Source organism: Molothrus ater, chromosome 6, assembly GCF_012460135.2.
Source record: "Molothrus ater isolate BHLD 08-10-18 breed brown headed cowbird chromosome 6, BPBGC_Mater_1.1, whole genome shotgun sequence".
Lineage (NCBI taxonomy): Eukaryota > Metazoa > Chordata > Aves > Passeriformes > Icteridae > Molothrus > Molothrus ater.
The window spans coordinates 19,148,142-19,170,220 of NC_050483.2; the positions used below are offsets into that span (position 1 = coordinate 19,148,142).

The window sequence follows — 22,079 nt, forward strand, 5'->3', positions numbered from 1 at the left end:
TTAACAACACTTGTTGATGAGGCCAGATCAGGACCTTTTTGCTCTGGTATCAAAATGGCAGCAGATAGATTTACTTTTTCAGTAAATCAGATTTACTTTTTGCCCAAAGATTCTCCCAGCACCACATCAGGTCTTAGTTCGTTACTGACTCAGAGGGCAGACTGCCAGCTGAGGCACTGCCAAAGCCACTTCCTGCCATGCCTGGATTTCTTTGGAAATTTCTCAAGTGGATGATTAAGAGGAAGAAAGTCCAGGGCTGTGCAGACTGTGAGTGCTTGCAGCCGAGGTTTCGGCTGTGCCTTTATCACACACCGGTAGCTGTGCTATTTCCGCAGCGCCTGCTATTCCGAGCATGCAGCAACCTTGGAGCTTTCTCTCCATACTTGGCAACTGCCACTCCACTGGGCCACGGTTCACTCCATGAGATCTCTTAATTTATGTGTTAAATACTGTTGATTTCTTTATAAAGAACACCAGAAGTTCCGCTACAGGCTTTGTTTATTATTTTTTTAGAAAGGCTATGAATAAAAGATTTATTTTTTAGCAGCCGGGGGAGGGAAGTAGGTTTCTAAAGCAACTGCAGCCATTGATTTGTGTCCTCCTACTCTTCTAATGTCTTTTCACTTCTCTTCTTGCCAAGAATGAAGTTAGTGAATCCTGGCCTTTGTGGAAAATGAGCTCATTTGCAGCCAGCATCCTGGAATATTTGGAGGATAAAGTGAGGGGTGAGATTTCTAACTCTTTGGCAAAGTCAGGTCTATCTTCTACCCTGCATGTAGTTCTCAGAACAGGCAGCCTCTCTCATCAGACTGCTTCATCTAAATGAAAGCATTTTCATTTAGAAAATGCTAAAACTCCTAAAGCATTCCCATATTGAGCCCAGACTGAAATGAAAAGTCGCAGATGTAAGCTGTGAAAATTATGAATCAACATTTATTGATGATATGTACATAAGAGGTACAACACTTAGTGAAATATTATATTCATGACTATTTCCAGTATAGAAAGAATGTCTAGTTTGTTTTATACATGAAAGTTACAGAAATCAGTTCACTCTGTAAGAAAGCATTAAAAGCAAATTACCAACAATCCTTGTAAAGAGGAAAGGATCTGAACTACAAAAATAGAATCAGTCTACAGGGCATTCCAACTACAATATACAAGAACAGAGCCCAGGGTTGGGAGAAATTTTACCATCTGCATTTGTTAATTTCTAAACAAACTGTGCTATAGATACTGTACAGTATTTAATTTCAAAATCTCAGGAACTTTCTGAGTGTAAAGACCAACCTTATCCCTCTTCTTTTTAATCCTTTTTACAATAGACCATCGCAAAACATTCCAGTTCATGCCTGGTCACCTTAAAGAAGGGGCAAAGGATGATGAGCAGGCAGCACAGAATACTCCAGTGTGTAATTCATCTGAAGCATCATACTGGGACTCACCAAGGATAGTTTCCATGCTTTGGGGCCTAGTTTTTATTTCTTTCTGCCTAGAGGGGATGATTCTATTTATAAGCCCCAGGTCCAGAGTATCTAGGAATGAATCAGCTTCTTGTTGCTGCAGGGTTCTATTTTCTCATAGATCTGAACCGTAGCTCTGATATCAGAAGACTTTTGCCACTGACTGTGTAGTTGATCTGTCTGTTTTTATGATGAGACATACTTTTGTAAATAACAGGCCCGTAGAACAAGCACAGTAGCTTTAGAAGTATTTAATTTGGCATTTATTTTCCAATAAATGCTAATATCCCTTTTTAGCAACGAAAGAAACAGTGCCCCATTGCCCATGAGTGCATTCATCTTTCTCAGAGACTGTTCCTGCTAGGGGGATGAAGCAGAGGTTCCTACTGGGACTCCTCAGGCACTCTGGACAGAACTGGCAGCCCCTTGCTGCCTGCAGGCTTGCCCAGCCCCAGCTGTGGGACTGCACTGCTTTCCTGGTATCTGTGGTCAGGGAGGGACTGGAAGTGCCTCAGAGGGATCCTGTGATGCTGTGAGGTGACTAAGGGCTGATGATGCACAGAGCCAAAAGCAGGCCGGGCATCCAGCAGGAATGCAGCTAGATGGACTTCCCCTGATTCACTGTGCCAATTTAAGCTTCTGGTGATAAAGAGTCCAAACATTTGAAGCAAACGGGAAGAAAATAAAACAGAAACTTATCATTCCAGGTGAACATTAATTCTTTATGTCCTAACAAGTGTATTCACCAGGCAGCAAATCTATGCTGGGATCACTTTCACTCACTGCCAGGGAACTACACACATGCAGCTTCTAACACACACCATACTGGTTAGATATTGAAAACTAAAATTAACATATTTACAATGAGCTGGTTGCATACACGATTCTGAATGTTATTAAAACTGGGTACTCCATAAGAGACAGATAAAGTAGTTACTAAGCTCTGGAATCTAATCAGTCGAACGGTCAAAAAGAAACAAACCCAGATACAAATGAAAAACAAAATGTCGAACAAAATTTTAAAACACAGTCTAATTTTCTACTATGGCTCAACACACAGAAACCAATTAAGTTAATTTAAAGCACAGCTACACATACTGTATACACCATTTCACTGAAATTACGTATTGATAGCTACGTTATCTACACTAAGTGCAGAGAGGCACTGGACATCATGCTTCAACAAAATGTCAAAACTTGTATCAATAAGGTTTTACAGCTATTAGTAACTCAGCACTATTCTACCTGCAATTCCTATTAAGTTAATACCTGTTACATCTGATTTAAAATACAATATAGATCAAAGTACAAGGGTATATCAACACACTTCCTACATATATATCTACTAGAAACGTAGGCTCCAAAACCTCAGCAGAATAACATGGCCCCACGGATTTCTGAATAGCTGAAGAGATACCCAGTATCAGTCACACTGGGACAGCAATCCTTCCTCTTCAATGTTTTCTTTGTTTTGAATTACAGTCAAAGAGCTAGTAGGCCATAGAAGATTTTTTTTTTTGTTTGTTATATAGTTGTTATGAATATTTATATTATTTTATTTTTATTCCTCTAGAAACAGTTCTTTATTAATTGAGTTGAAATTATTATAGCCACGACCTTAATGGCAACAGGTATTTGCCTAATGGGAAGAAATTACCAAAATGAGAAGTAACTGTCATTTGGGTTGAAAAATATAGTGGTTATTCTCTTAAAAATACTTAAGAACACAGGAGGTATTTGTATGGATGCTACCTAGTTACATTGGTCCCATGGTGGTTCTGTTGGTCCTTTTCAAGAAGGCAAAATTAGGTGGCAAAATCCTGAACTTTTTCCACAGGCTGAACTCACACACACTGTATTGTAGCAAGATGGACGGGGCCTGACAACATATTATTTTGCCTACCCAGATCTATTTTCTATAAACTGCATTCTGAGCCAGTCAGTTATACATTAACAGGTCCTAAGGAAGAACTGCAGGATTTGGCAAAGGTAACATCAGGAAAAATTATAAAAGTGAGGGACGATTGCCCAAGACAGTCAATCTAGAAGATTGCTCAGATTATTATAGTATTGTTCCATGATGAACTGCAGCATTTAAGGACATCTTGAAATTCCTATTTGCTTCTTGCATTTTGTGCTTTGTCTATAATTCATCACCAAACATAGCACAAAAATATTTAATTGATCCTAAATGTCATAAGAAAACTGATTTTGTTCTAAGGTACAGATCACCTTTAAAGGATTATTACCCTACCTAATATGATCCCATACAAAACATTATAAGAAAATATTTGTGTGTCTGTAAATCACAGATACTAGGTAATTTAATTCAGTCTACACTGTAGTTTCCAGAGAACAAGTACAAACCCCTAAAACCTGTATTATTCTTAACTAAATCAGTGTTGAGCACACAATATTTAACACTATAAATACATATTCAACTTCTCTGATGCATTCTACAAGCAAGAGCTCACACTGGATCATAGGAAATAAGATATATTTAAGAAAGGAGCAGGATATATTGGATGGAAGTGTATGCAGTTGTCTTTAAGTAGGAAGGACAACCTGTAGTACACAAGAACTCACAAGTCCATACAAAACGCCAACATGGAAATGCTATAATCTACAATACTGACTGCAAAATCAATATGCAAGCACAGTTTGCTTACAGTCTTTGAAAAACTGTAGAAAAAATGAATGGAATAGAATGATACAAAAATTCTAGCAGACTACACTATTTATGTACAAAGCAATATACAGGTACAAGACAATCCAGGCTGTGTGATGCTGCCTATGACAGCTTCCCTTTGTGCAATGTTGTGTGCCATAGAGCATCACTAAAAACAGTTGCAAGACTCCTGAATGGTGAGCAGAAGACTAGAAGGACTGGATGATTTATCATTGATCAGCATTGGCTCTGCAGCAGGATGGAGTTAGAAATGAAAGGAGATCAAAGGTTGGGTTAAGTGAGAAACCTCACAAGTCTTCTTGTCTCCCCAAATTTTGCATTAGGCTGTTGGTTATTTCCATCCTGGACTAGTAGACACATGCTCAGTGGCTCAGTCATATGCTCTAGGCTTTTCCAATGTTTGTAACCTGGCTTTTTTGTAAGACTCCTAGTTGCAACTGCATAACCACTTTATCTGTTAGATTTGTACCAACCATTAGTGGGGAGTCACTGGGTTTCCCCTGAACAGGAGAAGATGTCTCTGGGATGGTGGGCACCTGTGAAAGACAGTTCCTTGGAATCTTGTGCCAGGGAGGCCACTCAAAAGAGAAGTAAAAGAATTACCAGGACCTGGACATCAGCAGCGGTTTGACTCATTCATAGCAGCAGATTTCCACTGAACACAAAGTATGACCAGGAGGAAAACCGAGGGAGGCACCCACCGTGGAGCCTGTAGCAGGCATTGCTGCTGGGGGCTTCCCCAGGAGTCCTGCCTCGGCGCTGTGCGTTGTCTGGGGGGACACACAGCCTTGGTGCCCACGGGGAAGAAAGACTGATGACTTTGGAAGGAATATGCGCAAACAGATTGTTTCAGGAAAATCACGAGCAAGAACACGACGTTTTCAAAAACAGCATGGCAAAGCTGAACAAGTAATTTACAGCTCAACTGCCTTCTTTGACACTTCACTACTGTAAATCCTTTGTTTGTTCTTTTTACTACTTGAAACTACACTCTCTATACCATTCTTTAGGCAAAGGAAACTGGGTAAATATTTTCCTTTCAAAGTCACCAATATTATTGGAGAGAAGAAAATAACTCATCTTTCCAAGAATGCTTTCTGCTGGGAACAGGTGCTTCTACATAATCTTATATGGTGAATTATAGCTGAGGTGAACTGTCTCAAGGGACTACACACCTATCATAATGGCTAATATGAAAAATATCTTAATTGTGGCCTTAAAGTCACAGTAATAAAATCAAGATAGTCTTCAGGCTCATAACAGAATAATATTACAGTACATATTTATAAAGTGCCCTTATTTATCCTTCTGTAAATTAATTCAAATGCAGCAATAAAAAGAGCTGAATGGAAATTAAAGAGATGAGAAACAGTTACACCCTTATGTGTCCACAAAAGGATTCTTCTGAGCCCAGTACTAAAGCTCAGAGCCTTTTTAAAGATAGAAAGAGAAGTGAATGTTAGAGGGGAGGTTTATTATTGCCTATAGTTTTGGGGATTTGTGCAACTGCTTCTGTGTTGCTACAACAAGGCTGCAATAACATAAATGAAGGCAAGGAAGCAAAGAAAATCGAGGCAAGTCACCAGAATAAATTTGTTCACATGCTGATGCCTCAGCTTCTCAGATTAACAGTCTACTCTTCTGCATGTCTACTGCCAGAAAACTAGTGGCCCTGGGAGTGATGGAAAACAAATTAGAAATTTACATTACTCCTACTTTTAAAAGTGGCATAAAGTCTAGAATTCCATGTGCTTTGGGAAAGAAATGGAGATCATCTATATCTCAGAAAAAACAAGGGAAAAATCTGTAATGAGAGTTATCCTTATTTTTGTGCTGAGTTTAAATTCAGTGCTGGACTTGTAGCACTGAAACAATTAGGTATAAAAGAAGTATCTTGGCAGAAATCTTTTCCATGTGAGAATCGACTCCATTATAAATAGCAGACAAAGACTATTCCCTAGGATGGGATTGTGAAATGTCTTATAACTTAACAGAGTCAGGAAGAGACTTGACTTTTCCTGGAACATTGTGACTCCCACAGATTTCAGTGGGGCTTTCACGTAGTCAAAGCATTGTAGGCACAGTTTTTACTACTGCAAACAGGTTTTCAAAGACATAATGAGTTTCTCACCAATTCAAATGGAAAAACCACATTTTTAATAGGGACCAAGTGGCTTTTGCCCTACATGTTTGAAGAATCTTTGTGTCTAAGACCCACACACATTTCTTAAAAGGCTGGTGCAGACATTGTTTTCCAAGGGAAGCAATGAAGAAACAATTTAAGTGGCAAAGTGCTCCACCTCTTCTGAAGTTCTTACACAGCCTGCTTTACTTTCAGTGAACAGATACCATGAGAACACTGACCCAGCTTCAGCAGCAAATGCATGAAGCAAATGTGCAAGCATGCATGTAATTTTGTATGCAATGAACTGAGTCTTTGCCTGGTCTAGACTTTTCCATGTGCCAGTGTGCTGCCAGCAATCTAAAGGCCAAAGGATATCACAGTTGCACAGACAAAGGTAGAGGGAACTGACAGAGCAGCAGAAAACAATGTTAATATAAACTATACAGAAGCCAAATGACTTTTCACTGAGCTTTTTCTTTAACTTTGCCACCCCAGCACTGTGAGCAGATACAAAAAATTTGCCAGATGCAAATTAATGCATAGAGACTCCTAGTGAAAGTAAAAGGAGGCTGGCCAGTAACCAGCACTGCCTGCTGAAACGTGAACCTTGGATTAGCTGAAGTGGATGGTCCCTGGGTTATTTTCTGTTTATTTAGTTAAGTAGCAACCCGGCCTCGTGGAATGAGCAAATCGAGAAATGAAAGCCAAGAGTGAGTTACATTTTCCCACATAAACGGAAAGCTTTTTGATGATTTAATACAGTGCTGCACTGGAGTAACACTATATTAAATATTCAGTCAGGCTACAAGCAGAGGAATATACGAAACCCAACATTTCTCCTTCTCCCACATCCACATTTAAATAGAGAAATACTGTCATAATTATATTTTGAAAAATCCCTGAGTTACTGTATCTACAGAATTACCACTTTAAAATCACAGTCTGCTATTCTAATCCTATCAAAAGATCCAAATTTATCCTCCCATTTGTGGGTGGGGTTTCTCTAGCACTGCATTCCTTCCTTCCCTAGTCTCCATCCAAAGAAGCACTCTTCAAAGGGCATTACATCCCAAGTGGATAACTGTAAGCATTTTCTAAGTGTTTCTCAATATGTAATTTTGTGGTGCTGCCTGGCCACATGTTGCTGACATTCCTGTTTGTTTCCAACTGCTGAACAGTTTCAAATGACAGCTAAAAGTGTATGGACCAATTTTCTAAAGCTACTTTCAATGCAAGCAATCAGTGTGGCTGCTCCTAAGAAACTGCTGTGGTGAAGAGGACAAAAACTCATCTATTCATGGGTGAGCTGTGCCATGAAACAGCTCAAGAATGCTGGATATAAATTGGGGTAAATGCTGTGTGTTTATTCTTGGATATAACTGCCCCCCAAGAGACAGCAAATTTCTCTTGATGAAAGCCAGCACCCTCAGAGTAGGGAACATTTTACAGTACCTACACACCATCCCAGGCACATTTCTGGCCCAAAACCCAGGGAATGCTACTTGGGAAGCAATAGCTAGACAGAGGTTAGCTCTGGATATGCTAATAGCAATGATTGAAGAAAAGAGAATACAACCTGCCTGCTACTTCTCTGAGAAATCTACAATTCCATCCTTCACAAAAAAAAAATAAAAATTAAATCCTCAAGATCCTTCAGGAAGCCTTTGGGAAAGGCCTCCCCCTCTAAAACATGTTAGAGGCCTACAGAATTCACAGTGGTTCAATATTGGTTAAATTGTATAGGCCATTTTGCTTAGGATTTGCTTGGCCATGGCATTCAAGTGATGAAAAAAATACAGTGGTAAGAAAAATATTCCATGATAAATGCTTAAATGAGGGATACTCTGACAGTGGATTTAATCTTGCACATCATTAATGATGCAAGTAGCCTAGGCTGGCTTAGGTCCATGTGCAGTTTCAGAGATATTTATATGAATGCAGATGAACAAAAGCAGATTATATTTTTACTTTAATAGCTTCTACAGAGCCAAATAAAACTCTACAGTTAAACACATTATTCTCCTTTAAACCCATGGCTGGTCTGAGCATAGACACTAAATGGCCTATTTCCACAAATGTTTGAACTCTGTTTCTTGCCATTTTTAAGTTCACCATATGCTCATATTATGATTCATTCTGAAAACTTCTGAGAGCTCCCCCCAAAATTGCACAAAGCTTGTTCTGTAAGAAGAACCTTCCAAGACCATGTGGCTCAGCTTTGCTATGGAACATTGCTTACAGCATAATGGTATTCACCAGTATCTTAAAATTGCTAAGTATTAACAAGCACCTTTAAAAAAATTTCACAAGGTGTTTATTCTCACTGCAATTTCTTCTGACAGGTTGAGGCAGATATAGTATGTTGATCAAACACTGTCTCATTAATTCAGATGCCATGTGCTCGAAGAAACATTTCTCTGACATTAGGGAGTTATATACTTATAACTTTGCAAAAGAGACAGAGATGTAATTCAACATACTGGCCTAAATCCTGAAATTCTGGTTTCATTTTCATTCAGTCCTAACCCTGGACAAATTCTCTTAACTTTATATGGCATTTGGTTTAGCAATGAATTCAGGATTTAGCCACTCTATGAAACATGACGTACTTGAAAGATGGCTTTTACTTCATAGCAAATGCTGCTGATGATCATATTCAAAAATTCTGTAAGAGTAATGGATTCAGAACGTGTTTGCAGCTCATTATCAAGTACCCAATCATGACATCCATAATCAATCTTAGTAGTACCTTACTTCCCATGCATGGGGGAAACTCCTCTGACAGCAGTGGAGCAGGGTGAATAGTACGGTACCACCTACTTTGATTAAAAATGGCACAACTGAGCCCATGGTTTTCTGTATTTTGCACATCAGCCATAGATTTTAGTGAAGGAACTACCACCCCTGTAATTATACTACCTTGTATTGTATGGTGCATTGTGGTCACAAAGCAGCACAGCCCCAGCATAAAAGAAAGGCTGCACTTGCCCTGGACATCTGATAAAAACACAGCACATGCACATACAAATTGAAGGTCTTCTCTTGATGCTAAGTTTTAGTTGTACTGATCTAACAAAATGTCTGGGACAATTTATTGACTCCTATGCATTAATCCTGCCCCCAGATCTAAGCTCAGTTTAAAGTACAACTAGGCACAAAAGTACAGTGCTTGTTATTATCAAAACAAATGGAAATCTTCAGGGATGTTTTCAAAAGGGATTTTAGCCATACAGTGATAAACAGATCAGGTATGCCACAAGAGTCACCAAAACACTTGAAGGCTTACGTGGTGTTATGTTTCTCTTGTATCTGTGACCCTGAGTCCCTGTAGTGAACTGTACTGGCACTTTGATCTTCCCATTTTGCAGCATTTACATTCTCTGTGTCTTGAATGAAAGGGGAAGTGGGTGAGAGCTCATTGCACTGCATGGAGCATTCTCCAGGTGCATCATCCAAACAGTAACACAAGGGAGACAGATGGCTATGGATCATTGCTTGGCAAAGACACTACAATGACTTGATGAGATCTTTGCTAAGTTTCAGTTACAAAATTAAGCAGAAACTGTAGATGTTAAATAAGAAAAAAAAAAAAAAGAGAAATCTTCTTAATCATGGTATCTTCTGCAACAAGATAGCTTCAGGACTTATTAAGGATGCAGCTAGGAATCTCTTCACTTAGTTTTCCCGTTTCCAAGGCTCTTCTTCAACAACATTGAAGTCTGCAGATTTGCCATTGGTTGCCAGTGTTACCTGCAAGTAATTATCATCAACAAGCAACTTAAAGGCCAAGGCATTTTGACAAGAAAAGTAGTGAGTTTTATATGGAAGATTATGATATTTACAGGAATTACATACACTGTTACTTATTATATAAGTAAAATGTATTTATTCAGAATTCACAACACTCCCAAATAGTGAGACTCCTGTTCATTTATTTATTATAATGACTAGAAAACATCGGTAGTAGAAAAATATTCCACATTTTCTTAACCTTTACTACAGTTTTGGTTTTTTTAAATCAATATGTCAGATTCTACTCCTTATATCTCTTGCACATTTCTCTGGGTAATGTCAAAAACAGATTTTTATTTTTTTTTAGTGTAGAAAATAGTGTGAAATTTTCAGTGGAATTTTTTTCAGTGGAATTCCTTAGCAAAGCTGCATACCTGATGCAACATGAAAAATATGCAAGGCCAGAATAATCATAGATGTGTATCTATACAAACTCACCTACAATTACACCGCCTTTAAAGCAATGGAAGAAAAGACATGTTGTGAAAGTATTGCTCATCATACCACTGTAACAATGTAGTGAATGATTTTGACTACAGTCCAATTAAAAATTCATAGTAATGCTAACCTGGTCTCACATGATGTACAGCAAAACCTCACTCTTTCCTGTAAAGATATATGCTGGAATTTTTAGGTTCTAAGTATGGTAAAAGACCTATAGAGATCTACCAACTCACAGTGAACACTGGATAATGTGGTCCATTCCAGAGACCAGTATAAATGAACCCATGTTTTAAGAAAAAAATCTCCAGCCAAATGACTTTAAAAAATCAAAAAGGTAAAATGTCAATTTAACATTACAAAATTGATGTAGATCTTGATAAAGTGAGAGAATCTTCATTTAATTCTAAATGGATGGCTTACTTTTTCCTAACTTACCTTGTAAGTTAACATCCTCAGCTTCAAATGAAAACTTAAAGACAGAGCTGAAATTCCCCATGCTGGATAAACAGGATGCATGGAAGCATTGGGACATGGAAACATGACAAAATGCACTGATTTTTGAAACAAAGTCAAGCTTTTTCTTAGATAATTGGAAGGGGAAAACATGCAAGTACAGGAATGAACAGCTTATTCAGAAATGAAAATCACACAGAGTCACGTGAAATATGATAATAAAAAAAATACAAAAATATCATGCAATAACAACCACTCTAACCCCATACAAAGGTAAACTACTTATTAATTATGTACACTGACCATGCAAAATTATAAACTACTAGTGTTATACATGGAATATATTACAGAAAATAAATAGAAAGGGCATGCTAGTAGATTAGCTTTTCCATATCCTGACCAGAGTTGCAGTAAGCTTTTCAACCCACCAGTGCATTGGACAGGATGAAGAGATGGCTTTTCAAATTTAACAGCTGGCTATTTCAAAACCCCAGATCCTACTCTCTGTTGCCTTTGCAAGTCTAACACTTGGGAGTTGTAGACCACTTCAACATGATCCAAATGCTTTGCAAGTGCCAGCATATATTCATAGCTCATCAATTAGGTCACAACAACACATCCTTTTGGCAGCTTGCAGACAGAAAAGAGAAGTGACCTGCTCAAAGTCAGTCTTGTGCTCAATCCAGTATAGCCTGGCTCTTTTCATGAGACTGATACTGTATGCAGAGCAAACCTAAAACAATTAAAAAGAACAAACATTTCTAGCTCATAAATCATTGGTCCCAAACTTGAATTAAAGGGCGTGCTTAGGATGACATACAACACCATTAATCCATGGTTTTAAGGAAATCTGTTGCCTCAGTTGAGGGAAATGATATGTGAAACTGAAGGAGAAAAAAAAGTGCAGCAAGTACTGATTTCAGCAACAGGCTACTACTTTTTAACTTGACTTGGATTTCCGGGCAAATCTGAGAAACTGGGAGCAGACAAAACTATCAGTATTCAGTTCCATAAACATAATCTTAAACCAAGAATTGTCTATTTAACTTAAAAACACTTTTGAAAAAATTCTAAAAGAAGTTATCCAAAAAGTGTGTGTGTGCACATGCTCTTTATCTTTCTTTCCAGCGAGTTTCCTTTTTTCTTCAAATTTTAATCTCTTGTGTCCTTGCCTTTTTTGAGAAATATAAATTAATGACAATTCAATTTTGTGTAAGCCTGTATTCTCTTTCCACTTCAGATCTTTTTTTTTAAATTTTCCAAATGGAAAAAGAGTGGGTCTGAAGAGAAAGGGTAGAGCCATGTCAGAAAAAAAGTATGATTTAAAAAAAAAATCACTTTTTTGAAACCTTGGAAAATTCAGGGAAAAATTAAAGATAGGATGAATGTTGTTTGGTTGTTTTCCTGAATTCAATATTAATTTTTCCCCTGAAAATTCAGGTTTGGCCTGCATTCTCAGGAAGTAAGCATTAGGAAAAAAAGAAATCATTCTAAACATTATCAGCCAGGCTAGAGACAATTGAAAATGACAGTATAGGATTATATTTCCAATAGAAATGGTGATCTGCTAATGAACTTAGTGCAGTCATTCACAGCTAGATACTGGCTCAGTTGTGGCAACTGGAAGGTACAAGAGAATCTGTTTGGATAAATGGCTAAGGTAGGCTGATTGGCAAATCCACTGTCTCAAAGACAGTGCACAGCATCAGACTGGAGCATTAATCAGTGCAAAAAAAAAAAAAAAAAAGACTATGAAATTAGAAAAAAAAGACTATGAAATGAGAAGTTCCACCTTGTTTCACTTTCTTTTCTCCTCCTTTCCAAAAGCTCTCTCTGGATTTTAAACAGCTCCATCCCAGTGGTGGGTTCTTAGTGAACTTTTAACCACTAACCTCCCGAGCTATCTTCACATTCAACTGGTGGGGTTGCTCAAGCTCACTTCACTCTGATCAAGACATCATTATTAGTATTAATATTGCATGTTAGTTACAGCGAGGTTACAGAGGAGAGAGAGTGTTTGTGCCTTAGTGCCTGGGGAAGGAACGCTGATAGAAGAGAAGCAGAAGCGTGCTGTGTGAGTGCAGGAGCATTCTCGTGCTAAAGCGCATTCAACGTGTCGACCTCTGAACAGCATATCATGAAGGCAGTCAGCAAGTGACAACACCTGCATCTGAATTGCAGCCATCCTTCATTTGGGTTGGCAATTAAGTTCTCTGTTGCCACAGAAAATTAAGTAAATGTCCATAGAAGGTGATGCCATATTCTCTGTGTCTTGGCATATTCCATAATACGCTGCATCTTGCCTTTTGATATGTAAACAAAGTACATGATTTTTTCCCATCAAATGACAAGTTTTAAGAAGAGTGCAAAAAACCATCTTTTGAACTGCTCAAACACATTCAAAATGTCTGGGGTTCATGGACCTTGTTGTCACATTGTTATTTGCAGAACGATTTGAAAAATACATGCAGGTTAAAAAATAAGATAAAACAAAGCATGCAGTACTATATACATGTCTCAATATCCATAAATGTGAAAGGTACCTTGCACTCATCTACCATGACTGAGTTGTGAGCTGCAAAAACACATTGGTTTGAGTTGTTTTCCCTATGATTTTTCATGTCGTCATAGATTGACTGAGTCTTGGTCATTTCAATGTCTTCATGCCCTTTATGATGGGAATCAATGGTGTCAAGTTCTGCCTTGGAAAGGTGGTAGACAATGCCAGCACCAAAAGAATCCCCCACTACATTGACTGACGTTCGCATCCGGTCCCTACAAAAGAAGGAAAAGGCAGAGGCTGAATGGCAAGAGAGGGAGAAAAAGTAGGGCATGGCAGCCCTCTTTATGGTACAGTTACTGCATTTGTTTCAGGAAGCTTAAGGTATCTTTTTAACAGAGAGATGGGAGCTTTCAAGGGAAATGGGAGACGTTTGCTTTCCCAAGGGACTGTTCAAACTCCTATGTCCCAGCTGCCTATTCTCATGGAATATGGCAAAGAATGTATGAATGCATGCTAGGTCACAGTCAAACTGCAGAGATGTGCTTTACTGAGATTCCCCATGCCTTCTTCTGGAGCTGGAGGTTTCAATATCAGGGTGCCAGGCTCACACCCCTGGCTTTGTTTAATCTGAATTTATCAGAGCACTGAACTTAATGCAGCCAGAGAAAGGATTTTGGTTCTGATGAGCTGTTCTCCTTTCTAGTTTGAATTAACAAAAGGCCTCTCCCTTTCCTCTCAGTGAGCAAATTATGGGGAACAAAAATGCCTGAAATATCTCCATAATGCTTAGGCTATTGAAGCTCCTCTCCTGGTACCATCTTTACAGATGGCCATCTGTTGGTGTGGCAGCATGCCCACTCACACTACGTGCGCCAGAGCTTGGCATATGAGCAACCCAAATATAGGTCATGGCCTACAAAATTATGAGCCTGTGACAGCATTTCACTAACGAGTGCCCCTTGTTGTAGGAGGGTGCCAACAGAGGCTAACATGCTTCATTACAAAGAAATATGTTTGTTGGCACTTTCTGGACAGGATGCCATTAAACAGACATGCTGCCTTTCTCCTGTCTTTAGTGTGTCTCCATCTGACAACAGTGAAGTCACAGTTGTGGATTTTCCCTGACTTCAGAATTCTGCCCCAAACCTGACCAAAGTTCCGCAAAAATGGGAGCTGAGTCCTGATGTCTTTCCTGATGCAGGAAAAAAAAAATCATTTACAATCTCATTTGCCTCTTCATATCTGCACTAAACATAAAACTCCTAAAAACCTTCTGACCAAGGGCTGCAAATTAAACCGACTGAAAGCAGCCAAGTCTAGCTCTGCCAAATAGGTCAGAGAAGTGATTACACTGATTAATTCTCAGAAGTATATTTATGAAGATTCATTTACACAAAATGGCCAGGTTGAACAGTGTGGACATTTGCCAAGTGACAAAAGCTAGCATATAAGACCTCATTTCCCAAGACAGTGATTAATTTCAAAACAACCTTTCTAGTATTTCTAGTAATAGATTTGTGTGACATCTCCTTTTTCTGTGGAACACCAAGAAGAAAACATCTAAATATATAATGTTTCAACTGGTAAACATTAATTATTCATCCTTATTCATGACCATATCAAATTTTGAGCACCTTTTAACATCTTTGCTCTACACATCAGTAAGTCTTCCTTTCTCAGTTGTGGAATTACAGTCCCATTCAAGTTTCTCCTCTCCCTCTCAACATTATCATGCTTGCATATTTACAGACTTTGGGGTGTAATATCTTTGCTGAAGCAGTTAATTTTCTGGTTTTTGGCTTCAAAAGAACACCCAGAAGGGGAAAATCCCTACAGTAATTCCCTCGAGAAACAAACCAATAACCTATAGGAGGAAAACATCCTTCCAGTTTTGCTTCATGCAAATTAAATGCTTTATACTGTTCTCATCCAATGCCTGTGAAAATACCTATTTTAAACCTGGTCAGAGTAGTAGAATAGGAAAATAAGACTTTCTGGTGTGATTTTTAATTAAGACCATTAAATACACTGAACCTGGCAATACAACTCTACAAAAAGAACACCTACTTAATTTTTTTGCATGAGTGGTGTTAAATTTGGAAAGGATTCACTGATGCCAGATGACAGAGGGATAGTATAGCATGCCAAAAAAACCAAGGTGGAGAGAATACATAAATATAATTGAGGCAGAATTCAAATTCTGGAAGGGTCATTTGAGGAGATGCTCCAGCTCATGCACACGTACTACTAGCTGAGAGATAAAGCAATACAAACTGCACACTGATGCACAAAGTGTTACACTGCACGATCTGAAGGAAACAAGGAAGTTCCTTTCCACAGAAACAGCAAAGTCTCAGCTGTCAGAAATCAACAGCAAAGTGCCACTGACCTCTTTTGGGGCCAAGAACACCCTATGAAGAACACAGACAATTGCACTTACTCTTTTGTTAAAGCCATCCAACCAATTAACCATCCTAGGCAAGTGGGATGATGTAAACAAAACAAATATAGGAAAGTTGCAGTCTAGACCCTGTTCATTAAATCCAGACTTCACCTGGGTCTGAATATTCTGACTCTGATCTAAGCCAGTTCTTAAGCAACTGAAGATTGCTTAAGCCTTGGCTTAGATCAGAGTCAGAATATTCAGACCCAGAGTTAGAACTGAAGCAATCTTTTTCTGAGTTACTGAATGAAGGTTTAAATACTGGATCAGCTGCCCAAGCTTATTTTCCCTAATTCCTCTCTCTTTGCTGCAAAATACCACTAATCTGGTAACACTGATATTTGCTAAGCTTGTCGGCTCACATCTGGAGAGTACCCAGTTTGTGGCTCAAGCAAAATAAGCTCATTTTATTCCATCTGTTGGCATATATTTCCTGTCCTGTTAAATGTCACTGCTGTGTTGTTCTTGCTTTTAAACCGTAATAGAGACTGTAAGAGTTGTGAAATCCTGGGAAACTTGCCTGGTTGAAAGAGCTAACACTGGCTATGCATGCATGGGAGGTAGAAAAATGGAACAACCCAATAGATACTGGAGAGGCTTGAGAAAAAAATCAGTATGGAAACCTTTCAGCTCCAATTTGAAGGAGAGAGTGTCAAGTTTAAGTATTTGACATAAAGTGATCTTTGTGTAACACAATGACCAAATCATGCAAAACTGGTTTTGGTAAGACCACAATTTCAGATGGTGGTAGCACTGTAAAATCAGCTGATGTTCTGATATTTGCTTTTATCCAAAATAATGAAAAATTCATAGAGTAGAATATTTTTTTAAACCTTTTTTATCTGAAATTGAAATGTTATTGAAGGGATGTTCCAAGTATTTGTACATGGCTGGTTGCATTTACTCATGGGTCCCAGAAAACTGGCTGGAATTGGGTCTTAAATATTTTATTAACTTTCTCTTCTACATTCTGTTAGAAATACTGTTGTAACATTATTCAATATTTGTAGGTAAATAAAATGTGTTTTTACATTTCATTTCAAATATTCTTTAGGTGTGGTTTGTGTGTGCAAAAGCTTGCTCAGAATTTGGCCTGTGTGCCTTTTCTTAATATAGCAATATCAGCAGCATCATTTTTCATAGTTCATTAGATCATTATGGCTACCACAACACAGCCACTGGAAGATGGAAAATGAAGCTATCAGTTGCTGAACATAGATTAATAAGTACAGTGGCATGACATAGAGCTTTTCACCTCTTCTTTTATCTCTTTTTCTTTTACCTCTCAGTTCTGGATCACGCTGCACTGGCACTGCTGATCAGAAGGCCATGAGGATCCAAACGCAACCATTTGAGCTGAAAGTTCTCTTGCCTTCCATTTATTTTGGAAAGACATCTTGAAGTAGTTCTTTCAGAATTCCTATCCCTACATTCATCATGGCTACAGCTGCACAGTACAGAAGTTTTTATTTCTTAAGCAAGGTTGGATTAACCAGTTGGGACAATGATGCTGAAATGCAACACCCACTAGTGGATCAGAACTGCTGATAAACTTACAGCTCTAAGGCTTGCCAGAGTTGGCAGAGCTTCTCAATCCACAGGAATATTTTAAAAATACATTTCTCTAAAAAACCAAGCAAACCACAGACCTCTTTTGCACATCCTCCTACCAGCTGCAGAAACCTACCTATTTGCCTTACTTGGAGAGCGAAGAAAACCAGATATTTAAAGTATATTTTTATATGTTTTTTCTCACCTTCTTCCAGCTGCAGATTCCTGTACCACTTTCCTGTTTTCAACTATGACATCATAAATATAATAAATCCACTGAATATCACATCTTTCCCTATGCCTGCTATATCTTCTCATTTCACCATTCTCCATCATGATATCATGAGATTCAGTTATATATAAATAATCTAAGTCAAGTTTTCCCTTTTCCTCCTCAAGCTGTAAATTCCTTTTTCTTTCTTCCCTGAAGCAGAAATCAGAGCTGCATGTTATTCTTCAAAATTCTTAGTGACAGATAGACCATGCCAGTAGACCCAAAATACATGCCAGAGGATTGATTTAGTTTCTTCAATTCTTCTCAATAAGCCAAGAGATAATGACAGAAAATTAAACTTCTATTTTATCTGCATATGTACATTCTCAAGGCTGCTATTTCTCCTTGCATAATTTTAGTTGTATATCTGGAACTGAAAGTTACCAGAAGCAGGCAGCTGAGGCTGCTAGTGTAGGAGAAAACACATAAATAGTACAGTTACATTTATGTCTCCCTTTCTGGGCACCACAGCTGGAACAACAAAAACAAATGTCTTTACTACTTCAAAGGATATTATGGGAGAGCTGGCTGTTGGCCAGAATAAACCAGAATATACTGTGCTGCAGCAGTACAGGACAATACAACAATACTGGCCTCTCTAGAGGCCAGTACAACTTAAGGGCTACTAAGTCTCTCAGCTCTGCCCAGATGACAGGAGGATATCCCAGCTGTCAAATTATAGCAAGAGAAAGGATGTGGCCTGGCATACCCTCTGTCTGTATTTACAGCTTCTGTATTCAAGTGTTGAAGACCAGTAGCCTCAGAAACAATATGTGGGTTAGCTGTTTCTCACTAGAGGACCTGCAATGGCACTGGAGGACTTTGATCACAAGTTCTTGGAAATGAAAGCCATTCTTTTTAGTCTGAATGATCTGTCAGTAAAATGAAACTAGGGAATTACCTTCTTTATTTCAGTTTTCATTCTTATTTGTCTTTGGTCTTTGTCTTGCCCTGGAACAGACTCTTTTTAAAGGTATTTTACTTTCTTATATACAAAAAGAAACCAACTTTTGCCCCTACAAGTATAAAACATTTGATACTACAAATGCCCACATATCTCTCTATAACCTGCTGGCAGCATCCTGATCGAACTTGCATTTTCAGCGTTCATCCTTCATTTTAGACCAGAACCTTAACAAATGGAAATACGAAAGCAAAGATTAGAAAACTGCTCTTGAGTGATGGGAAGGCATCATTAGGGAGAAGATAATACAAAACTGCGAGCTCACAAGTGTGCCAAGGAGACCCTTGGCTCAGGGAAACTGACTTCAGGAGCTCTGTAACAGTTTGTAACACCTGAGCAGCTGCTTTCAGTGTCTCCTACTTCACTGAATAGCCCATTTCCTCCTTTGGTTTATCTGCAGGGGAGAGACTTACAGTTCTTTACGACCAATGGCTGTAAAGCACTGTGGACAAACATTACTTCACTGCCTTTTCTGCACTGAGCAGCAGTGTCAGCACAACTTACAAAAGCCAGTCAACAGCAACAAGCAAACTGATGTCCTGGGTAGGGAGACCCACGGCAGTCAGGATCAGCAGCATAGTGACGAGTCCCGCGCTGGGAATGCTGGCAGCTCCAACACTCGCAAGGGTGGCAGTCAAACTGCAAAACCAAACATCAAATGGGAGTAGCAGGAAGAGAACACGCACTTTACTTGCATACTCATGTGACCATTAGGAAGGCCATATTTTCAATGTGTTCTTCCCATAAAACACAACTATATGATAAATCAAGGTAAGTTCAGGTCATATTTTTCACGCTTGTGTTTCTCTAGAAATATTTATTAGGGGACGCCAGATCTATGGGTTTTGTTCAGAGAGTTGGAAGAGGGTTGTCTGTAAGCTTGTTATGACATTCAAAGCTGTGTTGTGGTGTTTTCTAAATCGACAAACTCATCCAGGGTTTTGAATCCTGAGTTTTGACCATCCCAACATGCCAAAGTTTGGTGACTACAGGTTGAATTTTCAGAGTGATTCATTTCTGTTTATTTATGTTACCTGAAGACAGAATTATGAGTTAAAGGCTGAGAGAAAGCAATTATTATTAAATACAGAAGAATAAAAGTCTGGTATCCAGAACTCCCAAAATATAAGCCAGCGGTCTACCAAGCCTAGATACAAATCAGCCTAGATGAAAGAGCAAAATTCATGTGATTCTTTCATAAATCCAAACCTGTGTTTGTTTTTGCCTCATATATTTTGATGAAGATCAGTAGAGTGAATGTCTGAGCTTCAAATATTTGTAAAAATACAACATGGACCATAATAAATATCAAGATCATTGGGCAGTCTTATAAAGAATGGAAAATAAATTTGTCAGAGAGCAAGTCAAGGGGAGAAAAACAGGGAAGAGGAGAGGGAGAGGAGGAGGGTAAATAAAAAGGAAAGCAGGTGAGAGGGACAAATTTGATTTTTGTTTTTGCCTGGTTTATACTATACATGAGGTGAAAAACTCCTACAGGGGCTGTACACCTGCTGAGAGCCCTAACACATGCCAGATGTTAGGGAGGCAGAAAATGGAGGGATGCTCTGTCTCTGGGGGCACTTCATCTGGCAGCCAGTCAGGGCAGAGCAAAGTTCCACAACTGGGCTGCCCAGGAATAAATGCTGGGAAATGGGGCTGTGGGAGGCACCTTAGCTCCTGAAAGCAAGAACTGTGCCACAGCAGGTACCATTTCCTTTGGGCTTCCAGGAGGGACCGGGAGCTCACCCCACCGCTGGTACCCAACAAATCTGAAAGTGTGTGGGAGGGGCTCACAGCTGGTCTGTGAGTCAGAAAGGGTTAGTGAAAGAGAAGGAGCTGATAAGAGCTGCCTTTGCTCCTGAAAGGAGCTTTATCAAGGCCATCAGCATGGAAAGGAGGGAGAGAGAGAGAGATAAACAAACGAGGGGCAGGCTGCCTTGCTCCAATGAATATTATGTTGATTTACTTTGGCCAATGAATAAGTATAAACTTTGTGAAAGAGTATAAAAAGACAGCATGCTGTAAAATAAATATAGAGAAGCCTTCTTAATTACAGTGGGTTCTTCACTTTGTTATGTCTGTCTCGACAAGGACAAAAGTGCTTCCAATACAGAAGTAGGGGAGAACAGACTCTGCAGGAAATGCTTGCCCATTAGCCCCAGAACTCATCTGTGAGGATGTTAGCCTGATTTAGAGCTGCCAGATGCTGTCTGGCTGGGTCTGACCTAGGCTGCAGTGTGTTTGTCAGGTGTCTGGGTTAGAGTGCAGGCTGGCTCACTAAACACCCAGATAGGTCCAGCAGATGTGCAGGCAGGATGCTCTGCTCTGCTGTCAGGCTTTGCACACGATGCAAGATCCTCAGGCACTTCCAGCCTAAACTGGTAAGGGATTCCTTCCAAACTCTGTGAGCAAATGCTCCTGCCTGCCTTCCCACAGCAGCGCTAACAGACCTGGAGGGGAATGAAGCTAGCAGAATTCACAACTAAACAGAACCTGTCTTAGCTACCAAGATCACCGTTTCCCAAAGAACACAGAAAATTAGAGGAATTAAATTACCAGTATGGAGTAACTAAGGCTGGTCAAAGGCTAATTAAATCTTTATGAGGTTATGTCTGGGTCATTTGAATATTGTCAGCATCACAAAGTGCATATTCCAGAAAAAACCTAATAATCTTTCCTTCATTTGTATTGTAATCTCAAGAGATAGCTCTTGTCATATTGCTGTAGCAGAAATGCATGAAGAGGGAAAGCAGTGGTTTTACAAATCAACCAAAGTTGCTCCCTGCTTTGTAAATGTCAGTCGCAAAGCTGGATACACCAGCCTTGATACGGTGAGATCAGGAGGAGCCAATTGCTCAATCCCTCAGAGAAAGAGAAGATGAGTAACTCAGGTTCAAGCCTACCAAATCTCCTGGACAACAGCAGATTCCTGGTTTGAAGTTCCCTGGTCTCAATTTAGTTTAATATGTGGCATCTCTGAAATGACGGTTTCCAGGTTTAGGAACAAACATGGATCATGCAGGTCTAGCATCTGCCTTCATTAGAAGCAGCCCTGAAAACCTTTTACAAACTTGGCTTTACTATTTCAGGAGTCAGGGCAGGAAGTAAACAAATGGAAAGTGTGGAACAAGTATAGCTGGGCAAGAAACATAGAATTAGACGTCCCTTTGAAGGAGTTTCTTTAGTGTTAAAAAGATTTAATAAAAGAAAACTGTGTGGGTGAAAACGACAGGAAGAAGACAAACTTGGCAGCCTTTGCTTGTGGTTTCCATTTTAACTATTCAAAATGTTAGACCTGCTGTCCTCATCAAGTTAAAATTCCCTTACAGTAAACAGCCTTCAATCACTCTTATCCTTTTTTAATGGGCACTTTCTTTT

General features: G+C 39.1%; 1 protein-coding gene across 2 annotated transcripts in view; it reads right to left on the bottom strand.

Annotated features, from left to right (window-relative positions):
• Positions 1-906: 906 nt before the first annotated feature.
• The window catches only part of SLC1A2 (solute carrier family 1 member 2), an 86,187-nt gene continuing 65,014 nt past the window's right edge, over positions 907-22,079 (bottom strand). Inside the window, exons 9-11 of one of the 2 annotated variants that reach the window (XR_004980261.2) lie at positions 19,206-19,340; positions 10,949-13,741; positions 907-10,027 (exon numbers count right to left, since the gene is read on the bottom strand). Coding sequence is in view for 1 of the 2 variants with exons in the window: in XM_036383343.2 (XP_036239236.1) it covers positions 9,953-10,027; positions 13,510-13,741; positions 19,206-19,340 (442 nt within the window). In the remaining variant the exon portion in view is untranslated. The remainder of the gene's footprint in view (positions 10,028-10,948; positions 13,742-19,205; positions 19,341-22,079) is intronic. The other variant, XM_036383343.2, reaches the window with a different exon arrangement.